At 46.1% G+C, this 27,640-nt stretch overlaps 1 protein-coding gene across 1 annotated transcript; it reads right to left on the reverse strand.

Moving 5' to 3' along the window:
• Window positions 1-19,506: 19,506 nt before the first annotated feature.
• Window positions 19,507-27,636, reverse strand: XPA (XPA, DNA damage recognition and repair factor). The gene is made up of 6 exons (XM_083179639.1): window positions 27,371-27,636; window positions 25,155-25,265; window positions 23,154-23,259; window positions 22,307-22,472; window positions 21,871-21,988; window positions 19,507-19,722 (listed from the first exon to the last, which is right to left on the reverse strand). The coding sequence occupies exons 1-6, from the start codon at window positions 27,522-27,524 to the stop codon at window positions 19,574-19,576; spliced, it is 804 nt and encodes a 267-aa protein (XP_083035765.1). The 5' UTR covers window positions 27,525-27,636; the 3' UTR covers window positions 19,507-19,573.
• Between the last annotated feature and the right edge of the window lie 4 nt (window positions 27,637-27,640).

The following is a 27,640-nucleotide window of genomic DNA, read 5'->3' on the forward strand; positions in this document are numbered from 1 at the left end:
GTCCCCTCCCACGCTCCCAGAAATGCTGTGCGCGGCATGCACGAACGGCGGCGGGCAGCAGTAAAAAAAGTAATACCGCCACTTCAAAGACCAGCCGCCGATGGGTCCTGCCTTGGTTCAGTGACCAGTGGCGGATTTTGTGGGGGTAAGGGGGGCAAGTGCACCAAGGCACATGTCCCTCCTGTCATTTTATATTTTTTTAATTGAAAAAAAAAAAGCCACAGCAGAAGCAGTCCCGGCGCGCAGGGAGATCAAGGAGCAGACCCGGTGCTGGAGAGCCGGAGCTGGGGACCCTTCGCTGTTACTGTCTGCAGGCTGCTGCAGAGATCGAGCAAAATGAGCTGGAGGAAGAGACCAGGCACCATGGAGAGAGAGAGAGAAGCGGACCCAGTGCTGGAGAGTGGGAGCTGGGGATGCTGCACTGCTGCTGTGCTCTGCAGAGATCCTCCAGGAGCAGGAGGAAGAGACCAGGCACCTGCAGAGACAGGGGAGCAGACCCGGCGCTGGGAAGTGGGAGCTGGAGAGTGGAGACCCTGCGCTGCTGCTGGGAGATTCACGGCGCAGACAGAGCGGAGGAGATCCATCCTAGGGAGAGTGCAGCGCCCATAAGAGGAGGTACAGAGGGGGGAAACACAGAGCAGATTAGAAGGGACATCTGCTGTAACAACTATTTAACACCCCTGCTCTCCCTTCTCTCCACTGGTCCCCCTCTCCTCTGCTCCTCGATTCTCCTTCCTGCGCTCCACCTCTGCCCCTCCTCATCCTCTCCATCTCCTCTCTGCTCTTCCTCCTCTCCTCTGCTCCTACTCCACTCTCCTTCCTCCTCTTGTCTGCTCCTCCTCCTTCATTCTGCTTCCCCCTCTCCTATGCACCTCCTCCTCTCCTCAGTCACCTCCGCTCCCCCTCTCCTCTGTTCCTTTGCTCACCTTCCTCTCCTCCTCCACCTCACCTCTCCCCCACACCCACTCCTCCAGCCCCCCTTCTCTCCCCCTCTCCTCTCCTGTGCTCCCCTTCCTCCTCTCCTCTGATACCCCTCCTCTACTCTGCTCCCCTTCCTCCTCTTCACTGCCTTTTCTCCTCTGGTCCCCCTCTCCTCTGCTCCTCCTTTTTCACTCTCCTTCCACATCTCCCCCTTCCACTCCACCTCACCTTCTCGCTCCTGCATCCTCTCCTTTTCTCCCCCTCGTCTCTGCTCTTTATCCTCTGCTCCTCCTCCACCAGTCTCCTTCCTCCTCTCCCTCTTTCCTCTGCTTCCCTTTCTGTTCCTCTTCTCCTCCACTTATCTTTATCCTCTCCTCCACTCTACCGCACCTTCTCTCCCTGAATCCTCTCCTCTGCTTACCCCTCCATCCATCCGATACCCTCTCTCACTCTAATTCTCTCTCCCTGACACCCTCTCTCTCATTACTGTCTTTCCCTGACACTCTCGCTTTGTCTCTCTCTTCCCCAACATCCTCTTTGTCTCACTCTCCCCCCCCCCCAACCTGAAAGGCATTGTAATTGGAGAGAGGGGGGACCTTTCATGATTTTACTATGTGGCCCACAAAGCATTAATTATGCCCCTGTCTCCTCATCATTTTGTATGTCATCTAATGTCTCCCCCTCACCCATTTCCTATTTCAAGGCCATCCCCATTTTTCCAGCACATGCAAAATAACTCCTTGCTCTTTTCCCTATGGTGCTCCCTCAGTTATTTTTTTCTGGATCCGCCCCTGACAATGACTGACATGCGGTGCTAGACACAGACAGTCTCCCTGTTGCCCAAAACAGAAAGCCAGGCCAGCACACCCCTATCACAGGAAGAGGAGTGGCAGATGCTGTGAACATCTGGTCTGACTTTATATGTGCTGGTCCTCCAGGTAGTGTCCACTTATTTTTGTTACACTCCCCAGCCTCTGCTTCTTGCCCCGCACATTACTAGATTCAGTCAGTGTGCTGTGGGATGGAAAGTGGGTGCTATGTGCAGGGGTGAGAGATGGAGGCAGTGATGGGAGAGATGGAAGGTGGGTGCTAGGTGCAGGGGTGAGAGATGGATGCAGTGAGGGGAGAGATGGAAGATGGGTGCTAGGTGCATGGGTGAGAGATTGAAGGTGGGTGCTAGATGCAGGGGTAAAAGATGGAGGGTGGGTGCTAGGATAAGGGGTGAGATATGGAGGGTGGGTGCTAGGTGCAGGTGTGGAGGTTCAGTCAGAGTGGTGAAAGATGAAGGGTGGGTGCTAGGATAAGGGGTGAGAGATGGAAGGTGGGTCCTGGGTGAGACAAGTGGAGGAGTGATAGGTGCAGGGCTAAAGAAGGGAAGAGGGCATGAGAGGTGTAGGGGTAAATTACAGAAAGGATAAAGTGAGAGGGGCAATGGTGACATGTAAGACATTAAGGAAAGCTTAACAAGAACATATACTGTATGGGGGAAGAGAATGATGGACACAGTGGAGGTAGATAACCCAGGTTGGATTCCATATAATATGATATGGTTTATTTTATAGTATAAAAAGTATTGAAAATAGATTTTATATGTCCCTGACGCTTCTGAGGTTCTAGGTGTACCCCAAGTCCCTGGCTATTCTATTAGATTTTCCATACCCCCACTTCTAAATTTCCACTTCGACCACTATATATATATATATATATATATATATATATATATATACAACCAATAATCTGAAGAGCGCTCGGTCACTATTTTGTAGTGAGTGGTCACTTTTATAAAGACTCCTTCATGTGGCGCAGCCTTTCCTCCACGATAGAGGCTATCTCCAACCTCAAAGATTTTGGTACATGTGAAGAAAGGAATGGGAGGAGGCGCGCAAGTGAGTATAAAATATGACAATTTTTACTAGTTCATAAAAGCTCACGTACACATGGGTTAAAAGAAAACAGCATATTTGTCACCAGCGTCCAAAGGATTTCGGTACACTCGGATTCCCCAAAGACGGTAACAGAAGCTTGTGAGACAGCGTGGATATCTGCTTGGCCTTACCGCGGGATCAGACCACCGGTTCACGTAAGACAGGAACACCCTCAACGCGTTTCGTCACACTGGACTCCTGACGAAGTCCAGCGTGACGAAACGCGTTGAGGGTGTTCCTGTCTTACGTGAACCGGTGGTCTGATCCCGCGGTGAAGCCAAGCAGATATCCACGCTGTCTCACAAGCTTCTGTTACCGTCTTTGGGGAATCCAAGTGTACCGAAATCCTTTGGACGCTGGTGACAAATATGCTGTTTTCTTTTAACCCATGTGTACGTGAGCTTTTATGAACTTTCTTCCTTTCCTTTCTTCACACATATATATATATATATATATATATATATACACACAAGATATTGTGTGCGGCCCTCAAATATTTACTGGTTTTGTTAAGCGGCCCCCCAGCCAAAATAGTTGCCCACCCCTGATTTAATCAATGAGTATAAAACTTTTCAAAACATTTCAAAACTTCTAAAATAATCAGACATGAGCAGGAGACCGCTAAAGACTTGTTACACTCAACTGATTCCTAGAAATTGAGTTATTTAGACATTTCTTTTAGATGTTCTAATTTTGCATTTCCGGACATCCAGAAATAATGCACTTCTGGTATCCATAGCTGCAGGGGTGTGGTATAGTAGCCCGACAGTTGGGATTCCGACAGTCATTAGTCAGACGTCGGAATCCCGACTGCACAGCGTGGGGAGCGCAATGAAGCCCCTTGCGCTCGCCACGAGGGAGCAGTCGGGATTCCGACGTCGGAGGAATGACTGTCCGAATCTCGACTGTCGGGGAGCCGTCCGGCACCCAGCTGCAGAAGGCAAGCTCCAGGGCTCTTTGGAGCGGAAGTCACAAAGCTATTACGCTATGCCTCAGCTTAGGAGTGCCGCATATTCTGTTAGCCGATTGCCGGAAGTGACACAGTGTAAGTGGGGGGCAGCAATTTTGTTAATGGGAATACCTGAGTTTAGGCATCTTTAAAGCCCCGTACACACAGTATTGCTCAGTTTCTCCTTTTCATCAGCGACCGGAGATGGTCGCTGATGAAAGGGAACCTCTGCCGGCAGTGCCGCAGAGGTAATCAGCTGGTCGCAGGAGCAAGCTCCTGCAACCAGTGATTAGAACGGGGCTGAAAACGGGAGCACGCACCCGCCGATTTATCGCCGGGGCACACTCCCATCACTGGCAATATGGTCGCCAGTGACCATATTTTCAGCGATTTCAGCCTCTATCGCCCCATGTGTACACAGCTTTACTGCCACATTAATATAGAGATAAATAAATATATACAGATATGTGTAAATAAGAGTGATAAATGTGGGAAAAATAGGCATTTTCTACATTTTTTTTAATCTTTTTCCATCAAAATGACAGGTGGTTAACATTGAATGAATTAGTTTCATAATATTTTGCCAAAGTCTGCTGATGGGCTTATGTCTCAGCCCATATTATATACATATTGCGCTGGGGGGGGGGGGGGGCGGTATGTAATATGCGTTGGGGGGGTGGCAGTGGTGGTATGTAATGCGTGCCTGGGGGTGCGGCTCACCTGCTGCTGCTTTTTTTTTCTGCTGGCAGGGGGAGGGGGAACGGGAGCTGGGAATCTGGGAGGTGCTGTGCGCGCATGGGCAGCAGCCCTCCCGTGGCCATTTTGGATTTGGGCAAAGTGCTGCGCAGCCCAGCCAGCGCAGGGGGGCCCTTTTTTAATGAGGAAATGGCCCGGTTTCACGGTGGGCCAATCCGCCCCTGCATATTGGTCAGATAAAGTTTTTGACACAAGTTTTAATGTATATATGGACAATATAGAAAAGTAAAGAGAGATATTAATAGGAAAAAGGGGGAAAGAGCACACAATAATAATAATATTGCTATTCACATAAATTGTTATAACTATCCTAATTTTGATCGGTTCTAGAATTTGATCAATTATCGTGGTCATGATAGTCTAAAGAGGAAAAGGGAAAAGAGATATACATTACATTATCATTCTATACACATTACATTATTATTTTGTGTATTCAGCTAATAAACAGAGAGAGAAACAGATATTTGAATTTCATAGGTAAGATTTTCTATTTTTTTATATATTTTAAACCCTTTACAGTCATAGTGCAGGGTTGCCGACCCTCCCGGAATTACTGGGAGTCTCCCGAAAATCGGGTCCCCCTCCCGGTCCCCCGGAAGGGTGGGCAACCCTCCCGGAATCAGGGGGACCCCCACTGAGCCCCCCGATCGCGGCATTTAAATGCCGCAATCCGCGGGTCTCAAAAGAGGTGGGCGGAGCTAAAACGACACACTCGTGTCATTTTAGCCCCGCCCCCTCAATGGAGATCAGTGAGTTTGCCTATTTCTGTAATGGTGGTGGGGCTTAATGACGTCACAGCCAAGCCCCGCCCCCCCGAACGGGTAATGAAAGTCTCCTCTCCGGGCTTCTCCCGGAGAGGAGCATTTCAAAGTCGGCAACCCTGTCATAGTGTTAAAATATTCAGGGTACACTCATTCGTTTTTTCTGTGTGTAAATCTGCATACATGAATAGATCTACAGAAGTTTGTCATAACATCTTAACCAGGGCTGCCACCAGGAATTTTGGGGCCTGGGACTGATTTACAGTCCAGGCCCCACGGGCCCCCCGCCATGGACCCCCATCATCCTTCACTTACTGCCCGACTCAGCACCTCCCAAAGCACAGCATGGCTTCTTCAATACAGGACGCCAGCGGCCAATTAAAATGAAGCACCGGCGGGTGAGCCAATCAGAGCTCGTGTACCGGCAGCTGCTCTGATTGGCCAATGGTACACAAGCTCTGATTGGCTCAAAAGCAGAGGCAGCAATTTAATTGGCCACTGCTTTCCTGTAATGAAGAAGTCAGGCTGTGCTTCGGGACCTGCTGAGGACCGAGCGCAGCACAGGCAGCACACAGCAGAGGTTTGCTGTGGGTAAAATTAGCTGCCCGGGCCCTTCCAGAGGCCGGGGCCCAGGACAGCTGTTCCCACAGCACCCCCCTGTCGGCAGCCCTGATCATACCCACATTTTTATGTCTATAAGAGAAGGATAGAAGAAGGGTGCCTCTTATAGTCTGAATATTCTCTGTAGGGGTTCAGAAACATTGTACAAAATGCTCTCAGGCTCATATAACCTTAGATAATAGCACCAGAAATAATAGGGCACCCAGGAGGTACAGTGGGGGATTTGCAACTTACATTATACAAAAATCGTAAAAATCCCTTTTCCAAAATGCTTGTGGTCCCGAGCATTTCGGATAAGGGATACTCAACCTGTAAATAAACCCTTCTGCTCTTATTAGCCACGATCCAGCATGGCTGAGTCAGTGACATACTAGGACAGTCAAATCATTTATTTGCTCTGCACTGCAGAGTTTACAGCTACAGATAACTCCACATATATCTATACACAGCGCGTGAATTCTGTGTGACTGTAGCACTGGGCATTTTATTTTTACTTTTTTCATTAAATAGTGCCTTATTTGCAAAATATACAAAATAGGAATTAACAATTAATGTCTGCTAATTTAAATGATATGCGTCATGTCTACATAAGTGAGTGACTGCCACTGTCTAACTGGCCCTAACTGGTCTTCCCAAGAACAGACTCTCGCCACTGCAATTCAGTTTAAATGCTGCTGCTAGGCTGATCTTCCTAGCAAGACTCTTATCATCTGCGTCACTTTTGTGACATTCCCCCCCCCCCCCCCCCCCCCCCCCCCCACACACACACACACACAGAGGTGCAGCTGGGGATGTCAGGGTGCCGGACTAGTGACAGGGATTTCCCAAAACTGTGATGCTGTTGGTTACACTCTGCATTATAAATGATGATTTGGCTACTTCCCTGCCCCACCATGACTCCTATGGGCATGGCTATCCCTGATGTCCCATCTAGCTTCCATGCTCCCTGCCCATCCCTGTGACATCGTGTTCTGCTGTGGGCCATCCCACAGCAGAACAGGGGCAGGACACTTGAACAATCGGGTGGTGGAATATAGGGATGGCTATTGGTGTGCTTGCAATTTATAGTTAACATCGTTGACGAAGCTATGACTATCCAATTATGGAAACAAACTATTCTATGGAAGACCATAAATGGTTTCATTCACTTACGATCATCCCTGTATTTTCACTGATTGGCCTGCAGGTCAATCACAGTGGGGGTGGGGCTTATCAGGTGTCAGATGCGGAGCTATGATCCTTGTCCAGACGCTTGTAGGAAAAACTTTTCATGCTTTTATACTATCGATGGTGGGAAACCATTGTTTCTCCCAATCAATGGCAAAAGCATATTTTTTATTGTATAAAGTTCCAAAAATTCCACAGCAATGAACTGTCTGCACAGATGACCAGTTACTCTGCAACCTACAGTATGCTGGTACACTGCATCAGATGTCATCTACTCCAGGCTTCAGGAGCTGATAGACACATGCAACAGCTGTCCCACTCTCTTTGGATTCAAATGTTTTTCTGTAATCGGATGTAAAAAGAAACAAAAGGGACTGTGTGCAGTGCACTGTGGGAGCCTCCTTCTTTCTGGCAGTGGAACTGGCTACAGTGCTGTAGCCTCTGGCAAATGGGTAGATCTCTGGAAACATGGAGCCCATGTTTTGATCACAGTATGGGTGACATTCTATGGGATGAGATCTGCTTTTTTTGGCGTTAATTAGACCACAAAATGGCGATATCGCATTTTTCCCTGAAATCGCCAATTTAATGGTATGCGCTAAGGGGCTGAAATCGCATAATATGTGCGTTAAGGTATGCGGACCCAAAGTGCGAGATTATTTCGCATTTATATCGCATCCAGATGTTTTCGTATAGGAAAGTATACAAATCGCTTATTTAATGCAATGCGCATTTGCACATCGCATTTTTTAAGTGACTAATTTTCGCACTAATTTCAGACCTGGGTCTGTTAGGCGAATTAGCCAGAACCCTGCACAGATCGCAATGTTCCGTGCAGGGTTCTGCTGTAAAAAATAAAACAAATAGTTAAATTAAAAAAGAACCGAGCGCGGGGTCCCCCGCCCGAGTGTAACCAGCCCCGGGCTCACAGAGCCGGTGCTGGTGACATAAAATCAGGGTCCCCGACAAATAGGGGTCCCCTTGATTTTATGAAACCAGCACCAGACTCAAGGTCCGGCGCTGGTTCCCAAAATACGGGGGACAAAGTGACTAGGGGTCCCCCGTATTTTAAGAACCAGCACCGGACACAACCAGCCAGCAGGGTAATGCCACAGCCGGGGGGAGACTTTTTATACAAGTCCCCCCGGCCAAAGCATTAACCCCCTGGCTGGTCAGCATGGGCAGGGGTCCTGGGGAAGTGGGCCCCCCCCCCAATGAAGGGGTCCCCCCCCTCCAGGACTTACCAGCCCATGCTGATAGTCCGGGGCTGTCCTCCATGCCCCTGGGCTGTGGACATGGAGCTGATGCTTTGTGTAAAAAAAAGAATGATAACTATTGTTTTACACTGGCAAACTATGAGTCCCAGCAAGCCTACCCCGCATGCTGGGACTTGGGGAACCACAAGTCCCAGCATGCGGGGCATTAAAGGGCCCGCTGGCACTTGTAGTTCTGCAGTGTAAAAAATAGTGCACAAAATCACACTGACACCCTGTAAAATAAAACTTTAATACACACAAAACACACACACAGATACTTACCTACCTTGAGCCCGTAGGTCGGTCCCTGGATCCTGGATTCTTCCTCCGGGGCTCCAGGGCAGAAGAGTCCGGTTCCGGGGCCTTGGTCCTGGTTCCGGGGCTGGTCCTGGGGTTCCGGGGCTCCTGGCGTGAAGAATCCGGGGTCCGGGATCCGTGGTAGTCCAGAGGGGTACCTAAGGAGGGAAATCCAACTCACCTGCTCCCCGGCGGCGACCTCCGGTGACAGCGCTGCTCCCGACTGGTACCCGGCTTGAAGGACTTTGCCCGGCGCTGAGATGTTTCCTCTTCGCCGTCTCTGAACAGAATGATTTCTCGGCCAATCAGGAGCCGAGAAAGTCGGCTCCTGATTGGCCAGAAATCATTCTGAATATAGACGCCGAGGGAGTAACATCTTAGCGCATCCAGAGCTGAGATGTTACTCCCTCGGCGTCTATATTCAGAATGATTTCTGGCCAATCAGGAGCCGACTTTCTCGGCTCCTGATTGGCCGAGAAATCATTCTGTTCAGAGACGGCGAAGAGGAAACATCTCAGCGCCGGGCAAAGTCCTTCAAGCCGGGTACCAGTCGGGAGCAGCGCTGTCACCGGAGGTCGCCGCCGGGGAGCAGGTGAGTTGGATTTCCCTCCTTAGGTACCCCTCTGGACTACCACGGATCCCGGACCCCGGATTCTTCACGCCAGGAGCCCCGGAACCCCAGGACCAGCCCCGGAACCAGGACCAAGGCCCCGGAACCGGACTCTTCTGCCCTGGAGCCCCGGAGGAAGAATCCAGGATCCAGGGACCGACCTACGGGCTCAAGGTAGGTAAGTATCAGTGTGTGTGTGTTTTGTGTGTATTAAAGTTTTATTTTACAGGGTGTCAGTGTGATTTTGTGCACTATTTTTTACACTGCAGAACTACAAGTGCCAGCGGGCCCTTTAATGCCCCGCATGCTGGGACTTGTGGTTCCCCAAGTCCCAGCATGCGGGGAAGGCTTGCTGGGACTCATAGTTCGCCAGTGTAAAACAATAGTTATCATTCTTTTTTTTACACAAAGCATCAGCTCCATGCCCACAGCCCAGGGGCATGGAGGACAGCCCCGGACTATCAGCATGGGCTGGTAAGTCCTGGAGGGGGGGACCCCTTCATTGGGGGGGTCCCCACTTCCCCAGGACCCCTGCCCATGCTGACCAGCCAGGGGGTTAATGCTTTGGCCGGGGGGACTTGTATAAAAAGTCTCCCCCCGGCTGTGGCATTACCCTGCTGGCTGGTTGTGTCCGGTGCTGGTTCATAAAATACGGGGGACCCCTAGTCACTTTGTCCCCCGTATTTTGGGAACCAGCGCCGGACCTTGAGTCTGGTGCTGGTTTCATAAAATCAAGGGGACCCCTATTTGTCGGGGACCCTGATTTTATGTCACCAGCACCGGCTCTGTGAGCCCGGGGCTGGTTACACTCGGGCGGGGGACCCCGCGCTCGGTTCTTTTTTTTACAACCTTGCGCTGTCCTGCAAATGTGCGATTTTCAGACATGAAAATCGCACATTTTCAGGACTAAAAACAGCGCACCACATCGCCGCAAATCGCCCCTATTCGCACTTTTCAGCCTCCAATGCGCATCACATTAAATATGCGCATTTAGGCAGAAAAATGCGATTTCAAAAAAGGCGATTTGCAGCGATATGGTGCGCAAATAAAACATGCGCATTTAGCGCAGATCATAGAATGTCACCCTATATATCTACTACGCCAGTGCAAATCATAGGGAAAATGTCCAAAATATCATTTTCATAGTGATTTCTATCTGCAGCTCTAGTCGTCATGAGACTTGGGTGGAATAAGTATAATTATATGGGTGCAGGGTACACTTAATATAGATATGCCAATGCCTGTAATGTGTCCTGAAGGAGCTGTCATTTCTGTCACCTTTTTATAGATTACTTGGGGACTGTAAGCCTTTAAACTACAAGGGTGTCTCCCTAGACCTACATGAGCAATAGACAGTATTACACATTCTAGTGGTGTCACTATGGTTGGTGTCACCAAGTGCAAATAGGGACTCCATATGCACCAAAAAATTAGATGTGGGGGTGGGATGCCACCAGCGATTCTCCCCGTATTTGGTGTCATTCCCCCCATCCATTTCCATACAGTGCTTTTGCTTCAATATATAAAATCTTTTGAAGGAAATATGTTACATTGTAGGGTACTAAAAATCTAAAAAGAATATGCTAGCATTCAGATAATGCTTCAGTCTAGTAGTATTACTACTCGTTTTGTACCACTGACTTATTTTAGTAATACATGGAGAGTGAAACATGTTGCACCTGTATAGGAATGTGTCATATGTCTCACTTTTCCACTAAAAGCCTGTTTTTCTTCTTCATTTATCATACAGTCCATTGTTTGTAGGGCAGAATGAAAGATTGGTAATTAAGGTGATTCCTGGGGTGCTGAAAACCATGTGTTGTGAATGATTACACATTAGCATGCAGGCAATATAACATTAATGTGTACTGAATGTGGTCTCACATTTATTATTAACTTCTTATTGAATCAATGTTACAAATAAGCATATTTTTGTAATATACAGTCTTTTTGTATTTAAGTTATAGCATGCAGAATACAATAGCAATTATATTCATATTTTTGTGAGGCTGCACAGACTGATATGTACTCAGTGGCGTAGCTATGGGGCCGCAGCCCCCATGGCGGCTTGGAGGAGCCATCGCTGAAGGGGTCTGTGGGGCGCCGGGTGCACAGGCTAAGCTGCTGCAGCAAGGAGCAGGAGCCCCAGGTTGGCGGTGCACAATGTGCTCGGCAGCTGGGAGCTCCACTGGTATACACACACACACACAGGATTTCCTTCCACTGCTGCTGCGTTTAGCAGCTATGGCGTGCCTCCGGCAGCAGCAGGACCCTTTCAAATGCAGCACTGGCTCATGAGCTCAATCAGAGCTCACTGCCCAGCAGCTGCTCTGATTGGCTCCCAGGCTGTGAGCTCTGATTGGCTAACGAATCAGCGCCGCATTTGAAATAGGTGGGCAGTCAACAGAGACGATCTCAGCAGGCCCCTGGACAGAGCTATTTGATCACATGTGGCCCGCCCCCTCAGCCCATCACCCGGCCATAGTTTCCTTGCCTGACGGGGCAATTGAAGTAGAGCCACAGCCACGGAGCCGTGTCCCGTGTCCTTCTACAAAGGCAAGTTCAGCAGCTGCAGCTACAGTCAGTCTGTCACTATTAAAAAAAAAAAAGCTTTGCTTTCATCACATTTTATTTAAGACTGACTGAGCTGCACTGGTTGATAAGAAGATATGGCTATATGTACTGTATGGATATGTGTATGGGGGTGGTGGATTGATGATGTGATGAGAGGAAGGGGACTATTCTGTTTGGGGGAGGTCTGCACTGTATACATATATAACACCTTGCATTTCCAAATCCCTGATATACATAAATATATGCTCCTCCGACCAGCAACAATTAGGGGACTGAAAACGGGAGCGCGCACCCGTCAATTTATTGCCGGTGCACACTCCAATTGCTGGCAATATGGTCGCTCAGCGACCATATTGCCAGCGATTTTATGCCTGTGTGTGTGCACCTTAAAAGACATACAAAGTGTGTGTCTCAGTCCATGCACATTCAGACCCATGTAAGTACACCAGGGGAAGGCTTATAATAGCATTAGCATATTTTTCAAGATACAACTTTGACAACAGACGCTAAAGAAATCAGCCACAAAACTGGTAAACTAAAAAGATTTGTTATCATATAGACATAACAACAAGTATTATAAATCAGGTATAAGAATTGTTGGTCTGTTTATTAGCCTATAATACCATTAGGCAACACAAGATACAGTAGATACCATTAAATAAAAAGCATCAGTATTTTAGTATGCCGTATTTGTGGCTTATATGTTTTTTAATCTTATTTTAGAAGTACATTAATGGGATATGCAATTTACAGCATTTTCTTCTCAAGTTTGCTCCATTGTTGTGCATCTTTTGTTCCTCTATATCAGGCTTTCCCAACCACGGTCCTCAAGGCACACAAACAGTGCAGGCTTGGTGTGCCTTGAGGACCGTGGTTGGGAAAGCCTGCTCTATACAGTGAATTATCCATTCATGTGATGGAATTGGTCAGGCCAGGGGCAATGAACACAGATGCCCTAAGACTGGGGTAGCCAACCCTAGTCCTCGAGAGCTACCAACAGTGCATGTTTTGCAGGTCTCCTCACAGAATCACAAGTGAGCTAATTAGCTCCATCTGTGTATCTTTTAAAATGTGTCAGTGATTAATGAGTGCAGCAGCTAGGTTGTCTGGAAAATGTGAACTGTTGGCTACCACTGCCCTAAGAGGTGAACACTTTATCCCCACACCTGACAATTGTGCTTTGGTAAAAATAGGATTTGGTCATTTATTTTGGTTTAAACTGTCCAATGAATGATATCTGAGCCATGCACTTCACCTCCAGAGTGATTGAGCAGTGATCAAGTTTACTAACCATAGAAAAACAGTAATATTGTCACGCTTTTACTACCATATCTATGTAATGCTATTTCCTCTTGGGGTTTTTTTTTTTTTACATGAATTAATCCAAGCCCCTTAACCAGACAAAACTTAACCAGTTATGCAGAGGTTTCCAAATGTGGTCCTCAAGGGACCTGAATGGTCCAGGATTTAAGTATATCCATGCTTGGACACAGGTGTCTTAATTAGTACTTTAATCAATTTGATTTAACCATCTGAGTGGAGGCATTAATATCTTTAAGACCTGGACCAATAGGGTGACATGAGCACTATGGGGGTTATTCTAGTTCACTCTTTCTGAGAAAATCCTTCTTAGATGGACAAAACCATGTGCACTGCAGGGGGCAGATGTAACATGTGCAGAGAGAATTAGATTTGGGTGAGTTATTTTATTCTCTTACACAAGTAACATCTGCCCCACCTGCAGTGCACATGGTTTTGTCCATCTAAGAAGGATTTTGTCAGAAAGAATGAACTAGAATAAGGCCCTGTTTGGAAACTTCTGCAGTAATGGATAAGAAATGGTTTGGTACTTGTGTAATATCACGGCGCCCGGCTACGCTATGTTTTCAGCGTAGCCCAACAGCTGCCTAGCGTAGTCGGGGGGGGGCAGCTTATGCTGCTTGTGTCCCCGCTAGCCCTCCTACCCCCCCCCCCCCCCCTCAGACTCCCAAGCAGGCAGGGAGGCTTCCATCTCCCTGCCTGCCGCCGTCCCCCTGCGGCATGCAAATTTATACCAAGTCTCGTGTACTGATTATACCTGGTTTATTTAAGTGTGTTTAAGTACTTAGTACTGAGAAAGGATACCGCTTTACGGACACAGTACCTAAACTGCGAAATCTACTTATTGTCCATCGGTTTGGGATTAATCTGGTAAATATCTCCATTTTAAACCCCCACTATCCATGCCAGCCTGAATCGTGGTGAGCGCATGCATTACGTGTCCTCCTGACCTGTTCATACCCCCACTATCGATGTCGGCGTGGAGTTGATATTACAAAGTGTGGCGTGCCCCGCAGATTACTTTACATGTGTTCTGTGTTAAGTAATCCACGTCCCCTCACCACACTTTATAAAATCAACTCCACGCTGATGTGGATAGTGGGGGTATGAAAAGGTCGGGAGGACGCGTAACGCAGCGCTTGCCACGCTTCGGGCTGGCGTGGACAGTGGGGGTGTTTCAGGAACACATTCACACCTGTCATGTCAGCCAGGTTTAAATGGTCAATGGTGCCCACACAATGTAATAAGCGCTGACTGACTACGCTAACTACGTAAGCTCCGGCTGGCTGTGAATTGGCGGAAACACAATGCTGATACTAACAGGGACGCCTGACTGACTACGCTAGCTACGTAAGCTCCGGCTAGGCGTCAACAGACGGGAACACTACACTACGCTGATTCTGACAGCGCCGCTACACTAACTGCGTAATGGGTGCTGTGCTAATACACAAGTACCAATAGTTTTTGTACAGCAGCAATAAACCAGATAATTGGTGGTAGTTAGATCATTTCTGCAAAACCAATTGCAAACTACATTTCTCCTCCAAAAAGCTATTGATATATAAACCTGCTGAATCTCTGCTAGTAATTTGCAGTCAGATTTTATATTACTAGAGCCTGTCATAAGAACATTTTTTATTTCTGTATAAGATGGTCAGATGGATTACATGCTTAATGCACATACACACTTTGGCCCTTATTCTGCTTGGTGCGGCCGGAGCCGCATATGCGGCTCCGACCGTGCAGGCGAATCCCCGCCTTCCATACGGATCGCCACCTGCCGTCCGTACGCGGATATGTGGCGATCCGCATGAAATTGGACGGGGATACGCCTCCTCCATGGTGGGAGCAGCCCCTGCATTCGATGGTCGCCGAACATCGAATGCAGGGCCGCACGCTCCACCAGGTCCCGCAACACAAGACCACACGGACACTTGTCCGTGTGAAATCTTGTATGGGGGCGGGCAGCTGACATCCGGCGATGTCAGATGCCCGCCCCGTACCCACGCGTCACGGCCTCATTACCATGCATACGCCCCGCGTTTGCATGGGAACGCCCATGAAACGCGGGGCGTATGCATAGGGTAATGAGGATAAGTAGCCCCTCACGCCCCTCTACGCCCCCTGTGCGGCGTATAGAGAATCCTTGCGGCGAAATCGCCTGCACATGCGCAGAGTGACCTCTGCACATGCGCAGAAGAAAAACATCGGCGGCCCGTACGCAAGCGGGAATATCCGCATCGATCAGAATAAGGGCCTTTAAGAAATTCAAAGTGTGTGAAATAGAGAAAACTCTGTCATACTGCACCAACAATGAGTAAAACCATACACCACAGAAATTATAACTCAAAAGAAGTTTGGTGGTATAAGCTGTGCGCACACATATGACACCTGTCTCATTTCTCACTGAATGTAAGAGCTATTTGCTGGATTACTGAACATATTTAGGTGGTTTACTGAAAGTGCCCTCAGGAAAAGTTGTGATCTTGCACCTGGAAGAAAGAACTAATTCAGGTATCTGGAAATATCACATTTTATTATTTGTTGTTCTCTGCTCATGTCAATTTCCATCAAATTGGATTATGGGATCTTCTATTCTGAGTAATCCACTGTTTTGTGACATTACCCACACAATAATTCTGTGGTTAAGTGCTGTCAGTTATATTATAAAAAAATGCCACATAGAAGAACACATTTTATTATTTCAGATATTATACCATGCCAGTCCTTAAATAAAATAAAGATACCACTACTAATGATGTAAATGTAGAAATACTAGATGAAATTCCTTGTCTAGAATGACTTTAGCATTACAGATGAGTGAAAATTGAGGTGAGTGAAACACAGCTGACCAAAATGTTGATTACCTACAGTATACTTAGAATGCATATACTTATGTAACACTGGGGTAGATTTATTAAGCTTGAAGTGATAAATTATCTGGTTTTTATCACCGGCCAACCAGCTCCTACCTGTCATTTTTCAAACCAAGCCTGTAACATCACAGTTAGGAGCTGATTGGCCGGTGATAAAAACCAGACACTGTATCACTTCACCGAGCTTAATAAATCTGCCCCACTGTTTGTCAAGTCACTGCGTAGTCTAGGTTTATGGGGCAGATTTATTAAGCTCAGTCAAGTGATAAATTGTCTGGTTTTTATCACCGGCCAATCAGCTTCTAACTTTGAAAAATGACAGGTAGGAGCTGATTGGCCGGTGATAAAAAACAGACAATTTATCACTTCACCGAGCTTAATAAATCTACCCCTATGTTCTTTAAAATACAAAAACAAACATATAGCTCTTATATACAGCATAATGCAATTACATAGGGCAGTGGTTCCAAAACTCAGTCCTCACTAGCAGAGCCGGCCCTAGGCATACTAGGTTATTGCCTAGGGCAGGCATGTCCAAACTGTGGCCCTCCAGCTGTTGTGTAACTACAAGTCCCATCATGCCTTGCCGCAGTTTTGCGATTTGGGAATGCTAAAACTATGGCAAGGCATGCTGGGATGTGTAGATTCACAACAGCTGGAGGGACACAGTTTGGACAAGCCAGGCCTAGGGCATCTGCCTATGCCTAGGGACGGCAGTCTCCTTTACCATCGGTGATCAGTGGGGGCCAGGGCAGCCAACTGTCAGCGCCGCTGAACTGAATTGAACTCTGCACGACAGCAGTAGCGCCAGAGTGGGTGGTTGGTGCTGCAACTGTGGCACTGTATGTTAGAAATGAATGCCCCTAAGAAAAATGGGCGCTTGTGAAAAGGAGGGCTGTTGTGTATATCCAGCAGCAGCCCCTCCTCCCATAGTCCTTTGCGGACTCCAGACTGACTCTGCAAATGACCATGGAAGGAGGGCTGCTGCTGGGAATGCGCAGCAGCCCTCCTTTTCACAAGCTGACTTTTTTTTAGTGGAATTAATTTCTAACATACAGCAAAACTGCCCCTTCCACATCTATTGCACCTAGGGGATACGGTCATTAGGTCTACAGCAACTAGGTCGACAAGCAGTGGGTCGACATCACTAAGTCGACAGGCAACAAGGTCAACATGGGTTTAGGTCGACATGTCTAGGTCTACAGGTCATTAGGTCGACATGGGCAAGGTCCACATGGGGGTTTTCACTGTTTTTTGAGCCGACAGGTGGTATTTCATGCCCTACCATCCACTAGGGCGTGGTTTGAGATTAAAATAGCGTGCTGAGTGATGCGGTGCACTTCAAACTGTGTCCATGTCGACATTCGAAAAAAAAGTGAAAAACCCCATGTTGACCCTGCCCATGTCGATCTAATGCTTGTGTTGACCTAATGTTCCTCAGGTATCTGAGGAAGCCGCCGACACACCAGAGGTGGAGAAACGCGTATGTGAGCCTCTATTAAGTTGCCAAGTACCGCTGTTAACTACAACCCATTGCATATTAGGCTAACAGAGACTGTGATTGTACTGTGGACCTGAGTAACATCTGAGCCTGGGAGTGTGGAGTCCAGTTGGAAACAAGCAAAGGGGGCACCTCTACCCCACACAGAGAGACTGCCTAAAAGCACACCAGGAAGGAACATCCTTAAAACTACAATATATGGCCACAGATGAGATTGACTCTCTTAATGCGGGACTGGTAACTATTATCCATTGCCTCATACAATTTGAAAAAGCCTTAATTACCAAAGTCTCATTTTATACTGAATATAGCCTCATAATGGTTCTAGATTGATTTTATGTTATATGTAGTCTGTCTTGTATGTCTATTTTATTATGTTAGAAGTGCACTTCGATAAATTGTTTTTTATGATATATATGGAAAATATATTATATTTTGATTATACAAAAATTGTGTTTATTGTTCTGGGTGTAGTTGCGCCTCCTATAAACAGAAGTTGGTGATATTCACCGATTTCTACCCCAAAAAAGTTTTCCACCAGAGGATCACAAAAACCTCTGAATATAGGGGGCAGCAACCTAAACCCAGATTAGAGAAAGGTCCTCCTGTCTAAAACGTTTAAAAACATTAAAAATATCAGCGCTCCTGTGTGACATATTGTCACAAAACCCCCCCAGATCTAATTGGGTACTTGTTTCCTACCACGGCGCCCACGATATTAAGTCGTACGACATCGAATCGCATCGCATGCCATGTACCTGATGTGATTTTAAATTGTATAAGCCCCTATACGATTTTTAATTGTATAAGCACCCTAATGGGTGCTTACAATGTTAAATGCACCCCCACTATCAACGCCAACCCGAAGCATGGCAAGCCTGCGAGGGGCGATGGTATGCGTCCTCCGACCTTTTCATACCCCCACTATCCACGTCGGCGTGGAGTTGACTTTATATATTGTGGCGAGCGCAGCAAGCCCAAAGCGTGGTGAGGGGACGCGTATTACTTTACATGTATTCCACGTCCGCTCGCCACGCTTCGGGCTCGGTGGCTCGCTGCACTATATAAAATCAACTCCACACCGACGTGGATAGTGGGGGTATGAAAAGGTTGGAGGACGCGTACCACCGCCGCCCCTCGTGGGCTCGCTGCGCTCGCCACGCTTCGGGTTGGCGTTGATAGTGGGGGTGCTTTTAACATACTAAGCACCCATTAATGTTAATTATCTTATAAGGGGGCACATTTAACATTGAAAACACCCATTAGGGTGCTTATACAATTTCAAATTGTATACCATTGTATATGGCATACAATGCGATGGTATACAATTTAAAATTGTATAACATTGGCTAACATCGCATCACATACCATCGTATGCCTTATGGTCTGCGATGCGATGGGTGCCGTGCTAGGCTCTGCATGTTTGGAGGTAGATCTCTTAGCACCACTCCATGAAGAACTTCTTGTAAGTAAGCGCAGCATATTGGGGGTGGAGGCCATCTGCAGGCACCAAGATGTGCAGTTCCAGAAAAAAGCAGCAGGGGTGCAGGAGAACGAGGGAGGGAAGCACTGAGGACAGACTTATTTAAACACCACCACCTCTCTTTTCCATCCGCCATTACCCACTGTGCCCCTGTCCCATTAGCAGTCACTTCACTTGTTTTGTGCCTCTGCAAAGCTGCTGTGCATGAGCAGTCTGCTGACCATACATGTGACAGCCATTCTACATTAACTTTCACAGGGGTCAGAAACTATTTTTATTGTCTGATGGAATCTCAGAGCAAAATAGCTTGAGAACCCCTGGTCTAGAACGTCACCTAAGTGTTTACCACAGGACTAATAAATTGCAAATCTAAAACAGTTTGCATAGAGAGAGTGCAACGCAGGAAATAAATCACGTGAGCAACTGCTGCTAACCATAGAGATAAGTAATGCATTTCAACCCCAGTACTTGCTCAGTGAATACACAAGATAAAAGTTCGGTTTTGTTTCTTTTTTTTTTTTTCTCTTATACAATATATACAAAATCAATAAAAAATTTACATCCTTTCATAATTTAATTCATAACCACACGTGATGCAGGCTTTTTTGTACATATCCTCTTCAACATGTTCCTCTGGACCAAACTCGTGTTGATGACCACTTGCTTCCTTTTTCCATAAGCTACTCCTGACAGCACGTCGCAGTTCTAGAACACAAACATCATGTAAGCACATTGGGAGGGCATAATAATGATAACAACGAGAATAATCATCCAGCCTACTAAAATGCAATGTAGAAATATAGGGCCATATTCAATGAGAATATTCACGGCGTGCAGCAAATCCTGTTTAGGATTCGCTGCACACTCGCCACTGCCCGCCGTGTTCCGGAGCCTCGCTGTCCCCCCTATTCAACGTCGCAGGAGCTCGCTGCCCCTGACGGCGAGTGTGAACCCCCTGTGGCGGACACCGCAGGGAGCCTGAGGACGGTGGCAGGCAGGGAGATGGAAGTCTCCCTGCCTGCCCCAGAATGTATGTGGGCTGGCCCCCCGTGAGAGCCAACGGGACCAGGTATTCAATGCACCCAATCGTGCATATGTAATGATCGGGTGCAGTGAATATATGAATATGTAATGAGCGGCTCTCGGCTCCCGGCCCCCTGCTGGCTGCTCTGTGTAAAAAAAAAAAAAAACATTTTAATTAAATATATATTCATGTGCAAATAGCATGCCCCTTCTCAGAATAAAATTCCTGATTTTTTGACACCAAATGTAAAACAACAACAACTTTATTTTAAAAGTTCACTTTCCTCTTCACCATGAAAGGTGGCGATTTGCTACACGGCGACACACTGCGAAAATCACTTAGAAAGACGGAGAGAAGTGCATGTTGAATAGGGTGATTCGCTTTCTGACCCAAAAAAATCACCTTCCAACGCGAAAATAGCACAAATTCGCAGTGAAACAGGACGAATTATCCTCATTGAATACTGCCCATAATATAGCCTGTCATAAAATGGGTCATCACCCTAACAGTACATTTTAATGTATTCAGGTGCTTTTGCGCTTGTGCATGAAGCAACACTTCTGTAGTCAAAGGAAACCACAAATATGGCAACTTGTGATTCGTTTGCCCTTCTGTTTTGAGGGTGCCTGAGTGCAAACAAATGCATTTAAATCAGAAAATCTGGGAGGTCAATGATAAATGCACATTGCAGAATTACCTACCTTACTTGGCTGAATAAACTGCTCTATTTTCCCTGATTCAAAGATAAATCATATCGTATTTCCAATATCTGTTCCAGATATGTTTATCAAAAGTTTAGGGGATAATACATTAACATCTGTAGGATACATGCTGTGTATTTAACATATAGGACAGGTATGTACAGTAACACCATCTGTCTCAATACTTGCTTAAACAATGTTTTTGCGTTAATGCTAGATTCAATATGCTTATGTATATAGCCACTAAGACTTGTTACTGAAAGCACCCATTAAAATTAAACATTCCCAGAAATAGAATCCAAATTTCCCTATGTGCAATTCTACAAAAATCAATAATTTCCAGCCATTTCTGCACAAAAAAAAGCTGATAACACGATTTTGTTAATTAAGTGCAACACGATTTTGTTAATTAAGTGCAACCAAACTATGAGAAAATGGGGAGTGGGGGGGGGGTCAGGTCGGGACCTGCAAAATAACCCATGAACTGAAACACCACGTAAAACCTGGGAGGTTGGGGATATGGTGTCTGAAAAGGGTATTACTGGTCGGTAACAAGTTATGGGGGTGGAAAAAAGTTATATCCAAAATTGTGTTACCAATGTTGGTGGAAAATTAGGGTTATTAGAAGCATGAAATAACATGAAGCACAGCGCTAAATAATATGTTGCTCCTTCATAAAAAAAAAAGTATAACCGTAACAGCAGAAATTTACATAAATGAAGAGTAAGATGGTGGTGGTAACATCAAAGTGTCAGATAAGTATTTAGTCATATCAACTGGTGAGTTACAGGTGAGCTGGGGGAGTAGAGAATCTGGAGTATTGTCTGAATAATGTTCTACTACAATAGAGCACCTATAACCTATATAGATACTACTTCTCCCTTTAACAATGGGAAAATCATTTAGCCATACCTGCAGCAACATAGGTAAGGGATGCTGTGGTTGGGAAGCTGAAATTGTGCCAGCCATATTGCTGGATCTCCAAACAAATCAGAGCGATTGCATTGAATTCATGTGGTATAAACTGCATTCCAGAAGAATATATGTACACCAATGGAAAACACACTGTACAAATGCCACTTCTACCCAAACAGAAGGTGGTAAGCGTCATACATTTATTCACCTTACCTTTTACTTTTTTGTCAAATTTCTTCTGATTCATTTTATCCCTGTTCTCCTGTCGAGATTCTTTTGCTTCTTCAATAGCTTCCTCAGTGCCCCAAACTTCTAATGCACGTTTAACTATCTGCACAGAATAAAATCCATTGTAGTAGAGAAAAGCAATACTACATAGAAACATAACTTTAATGTACAAACAGTTTATAGCAGGGTATTAGGTTTTTAATCCTCTGCGCCTATTGGAAAGGCCCATTATTTGCAGACTCTGCTCTAGTTGGATGTCACACATGCAGAACCTAGAAATGAACTAGAAGTGTTTGTGTGTACTCATCTCTATGAAGCCAACACATTGTGTAAGATGTAGGGCAGATTCTCTGCAATGGTAATGCACATGTCTATGGGAGGGTTATAAAATAGAAATATTTAAATTAAGATGCTTTTATACCTGTACTTTTAAGTAAAGTTTCATGTCTCCCCAGTGAGAATTGTGAGGGTTTTTCTTCAAAATGTATTTCAGCACAGGCTCCCGTTTATCAATGTCACAGTCTTTCAGCAAATACTCCTTCTTGGCTTCAGTCCGGGTAATGAGCTTGTGCTTTTCTTCTGTGTCCCTAACATATCCAAACATTCTCAAGTCATTTATATGTTTAAAAAAAAAAAAATTAAAGAAATCTCCTACCAAACTCCAACTCCTGCACAGAGCAACAAATGGAGAGAAACTGGATGTGGTGTTTTATTCATTTAAAGTCATAGGAACATCCTATAAAATCAGGATAGATCAGGTCATGGTCTGGATGATATAACAAACACTGCTGATAGGATTCTTGTGTCAGTTTTGCCCATTCTATGGTTTTTGTGCACTATTCCTATTGCAATATTGTGCACTATGGGACTATACAGGGGGGTAGATTTATAAATCAGTGTAAGTGTGGAAAAGTGTGCTATGGAAACCAATCAGCAACTACATATCATTTTAAACAATGCACTTAATAAATGTTACTTTGAAGCAGATTGGTTGCAATGGCACACTTCTCCACTCTAATCCCTGATTCATGCATCTACCACAGGGTGTTTTATAGTGCAGTGGTGCAAACAGCATTGGTTTGCACCACTGCACTAAATTAGATCCAGCAACTCTAAAAAAAAATAATAAAAAAAAAAAATCCAGTCGGGCTTGTTTTGTTAGCTACTCCTATAAGACAAAGAACTTTGTACACATCAATACCCATCGCATAGTACCCAAATCCTAGAACAACGTTAATGTAAAGAAAGAAATGGAGAGTGTGACTTACCTGCAGCTGTCACAGACAGCCAAATCAAAGTTATTGCTTAAGTAGGAATCCATGAAGTCTTTGCCACATTCCTCACAAAATAGATAATCAGATTCCAGTACCGGACCTGCAGAGACAGATTATGTTCACTTTAAGATATTTCCCATTTATCTCCTGCCAGTATTTTATTATAAGAGGTTTTCTTCCATAACGTTACTTGGCCATTGATAGATCTATATTTACCACCAACCTAGGCGGATAAATGTGTTACTTGTGTGATCCTGCTTCAGCATTTTTCTGTGTGATTTTAGAAACTTACAAAACTAAGGGATACATTCACTAGGTTGACAAGGGGAAGGTCGACATGGGGTTTTTCACTTTTTTTGAGCCGATATGTGTCTACAGGCGTTATTTCATGCCGTACAATGTCAACCTTTTGGCTTCCGACCTTGCCCATGTCGACCTAATCCCATATCGACCTGCAGCACAGCTGCCTACCCTCCTGCATTCTGCAGGAGACTCCATGAAATAGCAGCAATCTCCCGCTCTCCCTCATTAGTCTACCAATCTCCCTCATGTCACCTAGCCCACATTACACTGTTACATTTTTGGGGAAAAAAAGGAAATGAGAGACAGATACATTTACATTGAATCATCAGCACCGTTTCCCAGCACATTAGCAAGTACAGTAGCTCTTACTAACTGCTTTGGAGCTCATCTACATTTGGATATAAGTCATTTTACAAGATTCGTCTCAGATGTAGCAGTACACACCCACGCTTCTAGGTGCCACGTTCACAATCTATCCATATATGGAACTAGACATGCCCTTTGGGTGGAGCCTGACAAGCCCCCCCTCAATGGGACACTTTGCAAAATTCTGCTCCCTGAATTTCCCTGAAACTACAAATGGAGCGCCTGTAGTCTTTGCAGGGACTGGCGGTGGATTCGCCACGCACCAGCCCCTGCCAGCCTTCGGAAGGGGACGCACGAGACGTGCCTGCATTCCCTTACAACTGAGCTCCCCCCGCCATGTTCCCCCACCTCCCCACTCCCCCACCCTAACCCTGCCAGTCTCCCTGAAGCGAAGACGGGCAGGGTTCCCGTCCCCTGCCGACGGGAAACTGGGACGCGCATGCGTGTGGGAGCCAGTCAGATGTAGTGTCCGCTCACCAGCCTGGGTGGTCTGGTGAGCCCCGGCGCTGGATGAGCTGCGTTACATCTGTAGTTTTCAAAAGTAGGCATGTATGACCTGTAATGGTCAGCCCAATGCATGTCAAACTTCCTCTTGTCGACCCTTTGACCATTACCCCAAACTACACATGACACTTGGAGATATTCCATTCTGGTCATATTAGGAAAGATAAGTTAATCAGCTCCACAAAACTTGCTATGGGATTATTAAGCAGAATATTTAGCAGTGTGCAGAGAGGATGGTGACCAACCACTGCTGTACTCAACTTACTCCTGCTGTTTTCTGAGTGGTACAAAATTCACCATGGGCAACATACTGAAGGCAGATGAGATCAGAGCGAAAATTTACCATACAATATTGATCTTTATGGAGTTTAAATAGATTAAAATTGAACAAAACATCCTTTAGTAAATTTTCCACAAGAGCGTACTAAGCAGCACTGGGTGTATGCAACACATCATATAAACGGTGAAGCCCAAACAGGTAATCTTTTTATTATATATAGCAGTGGTCCTCAACTCCACTTTCAAAAAGGGGTCATGTTTTGTGGACTTCTTTAATCATGTACAGGTGAATTAATCTATTTTGCTGGGACAATAATCATCCCTACTGCTTCCACGGACAGAACATCTCGAAACATCACCTATCATGTGTACTTCAGGGGTGCGAACCAGTGCTTTATATGATATCCACAAAATATACCCTTACTAGTAAATCAACATGGTATGAAAAGTTTTTTAGAATTTTCCTGGTGCAGAATAATTCAAATTATTAGTACAAATAGCTAGCTGCTGGACAGAAACCTGGAACAGTCCATGATGGCTTACCTGGCTGATGTACAACATTTTCCACAGTCTTCTCTTCTTTTTCTTCCTCTTCGATAAAAAACCCTCCGCCTGAATCTACAACCCTTGGAAGAGCCTTCACAGCAGATTTTCCTAAATAAAAAAAACACAAGTTGCTAGTTAAAGAGCCTGACTTTGAGCTGCAACAATTTTAAGGCCACAACTCTCCACCCCACCCAGATCGCAACACTGTATGAGAACTAATGGCTTCAGATGGTAATTAATGGGAAACTGCTATCTGGAAGTTAGGGGGAAGAGCAGTAGATGTAGTCTTTTTAGATTTTGCCAAGGCCTTTGATACAATGCCTCACATGAGGTTGATATACAAAATATGAAAGCTGGGTCTAGAAAGCAAAATTTGTACTTGGGTCAAGAATTGACTGGAGAATAGGGAAGAGAGTTGTGTTAAATCAGGGTTGGCTGGTTTAAACCAAAGTTTTTTATTTTTCTTATGCTGTAAATACAGGCACAACATTGTGACTTCTAAATAAAAGCCAATTGTAAGGGAATCCCTGTCATTATACCAAATTTTTGTTGCTTGTGGTTTTCATCTAATACCCCTTTTACACCGCCGAAAAATCCGAATCAGCTGCGGGTCAGACCCGGATCATCGGCGGTGTAAATGGGGTATATCCATGTCCATTTACACAGGTCCTCTACCCAGGTCCTGACCTGGGTAGAACCCGGATAGGACCCGTGTAAATGGCGGTGTAAATGGTCCCGCTGCGGGTGCCTGCACCCGCAGCGGGTCCACAGCGTGCAGCGCTGGGGAAGATGTGCCCAGCTGCTGCGGGAGGGTCCCTGCGGCTGCTGAGGGGAGGGGGGGTACCTGTCCTGTCAGCCTGCGGTCGGAGCTCAGCGGAGGGGATGATGTGCGCCGCTGCTGTACCATCCCCCGGCAGCCGGTCCCTGCAGCGAATGGACAGTCAGTGTCGGCGGTCCCTCCAGCACATAGGAACTAGTACTAGTTCCCATGCGCCAGAGGGACCCCCGCCACTGACTGTACATTCGCCGCAGGAACTTTGCGGCTGCGGGTAGTGGTACAGCAGCGGCGCACATCATCTCCTCCGCTGAGTGAGCTCAGACCTCAGGCTGACAGGCACCCCCCTCCCCTCAGCAGCCGCAGGGACCCCCCTCCTCCCAGCACCCGGGGACAGCACTCCCCATCTACCCCCTAAAAAACACTAAACCTGGGTCAGCCCTGCCTTAAATAATATATATATATATATATATATTTTTTATATATTATTTAAGGCAGGGCTGACCCAGGTTCAGTATAAATGGTGCAGACCCAGGTCAAAGTGCTGTGTAAATGGGGTATAAAGCAGGGTCAGACCCTGGATACTCCAGCATTCAAAGACCAGGGTCCGACCAGGGTTTTTGGTGTAAAAGGGGTATCAGTAAGCTGAACCAATGCACTATATTACACACACACAAAAAAAAAAAAAATATACAGGGAGGTGAAACAGATGAGAGGTGGTAAATCTGCTTAGCATCAAGCTTCTCCCCCAACATTCCCATAATACAGGGGGAAAAAAAAAGGTTAGAACAATCTTAAGGAGCAAACACCAACACATTAAACAAGCAATACACAGAGAAACAACTCATTGTTTAATATTGCTTACTTCAATTCAAAACAGTGTGTTTAACAGTACTATTGCTTAACTCTTTTTTTGTTTGTGCATTTCTCTGAAATGTACCTTTTTTTCTTTTTGCAGTTTTTTAGTTTTAATTAGGTTTGCTCTAAAATAGAATTGATAAGGTTTAACGCTTTGAGTGCCAAGAGAATGTGTCATGTCAACCTAACCCACGTCGACCTAAAACCATGTTGATCTAGACACCTGTCGACCTTCATCCATGTCCACCTATTACCCTGTCGACCTAAGTCAGGTTGACAATACGACCGTATCCCAAACATAAATGTGATAGGATCATCATTATGCAGCAAGCTGGTTGTCTGGCCACCCATGTCACAATACAGGGACTGATACGGGCTGTGGCACGGGAATGCATAACCAACATCAGGTACCGGGCAGAGGGACGTGCTTACTGCAAGAGTCTTCCTGTAGTAGTACAGTGTAGTCTTATTAACAGCACTGTCCAATAAAAAATACATTTTCTTTCTTTAACGAAAGAAGGCATCTAACTCGTGTTTTAGATTATGGGCATTCACACGGGTTATGTCACATTATAATTACCGTCACTAACGGGGTAAGGTCTGCTGGCAAGCCGGGCTTGTCTGAGCATCAGCGCCCTTTGCCTGTTCCGCTCTATCTTAGCCCTGACAGCTGCAGGCAATGGCTTCTCCTTCTCCGGAGGAGGCTCCGTCTCTACCCCCGGCTCCGGTTCCATCCCTATTTCATCATGTTCACCCCACGTAGAATGTGTCGGTTGTTCCGGCAGGACTCGACACTGGGAAGCGACGGAAAGTCGCGTTGCGCTGACGTTGTTGTGTAGACATACGTCAG

This window comes from Crinia signifera, chromosome 1, assembly GCF_055691185.1.
Source record: "Crinia signifera chromosome 1, ASM5569118v1, whole genome shotgun sequence".
Lineage (NCBI taxonomy): Eukaryota > Metazoa > Chordata > Amphibia > Anura > Myobatrachidae > Crinia > Crinia signifera.

Excerpts from the sequence above, each read along its gene's own strand:
- XPA (XM_083179639.1), bottom strand. The coding sequence starts at position 27,524 with ATGGAACCGGAGCCGGGGGTAGAGACGGAGCCTCCTCCGGAGAAGGAG. Across the intron at positions 23,260-25,154 it reads AAATGTTGTACATCAGCCAG|GTCCGGTACTGGAATCTGAT; the intron begins GTAAGCCATCAT and ends CTGTCTCTGCAG. Across the intron at positions 19,723-21,870 it reads ATTTGACAAAAAAGTAAAAG|AACTGCGACGTGCTGTCAGG; the intron begins GTAAGGTGAATA and ends TTTGTGTTCTAG.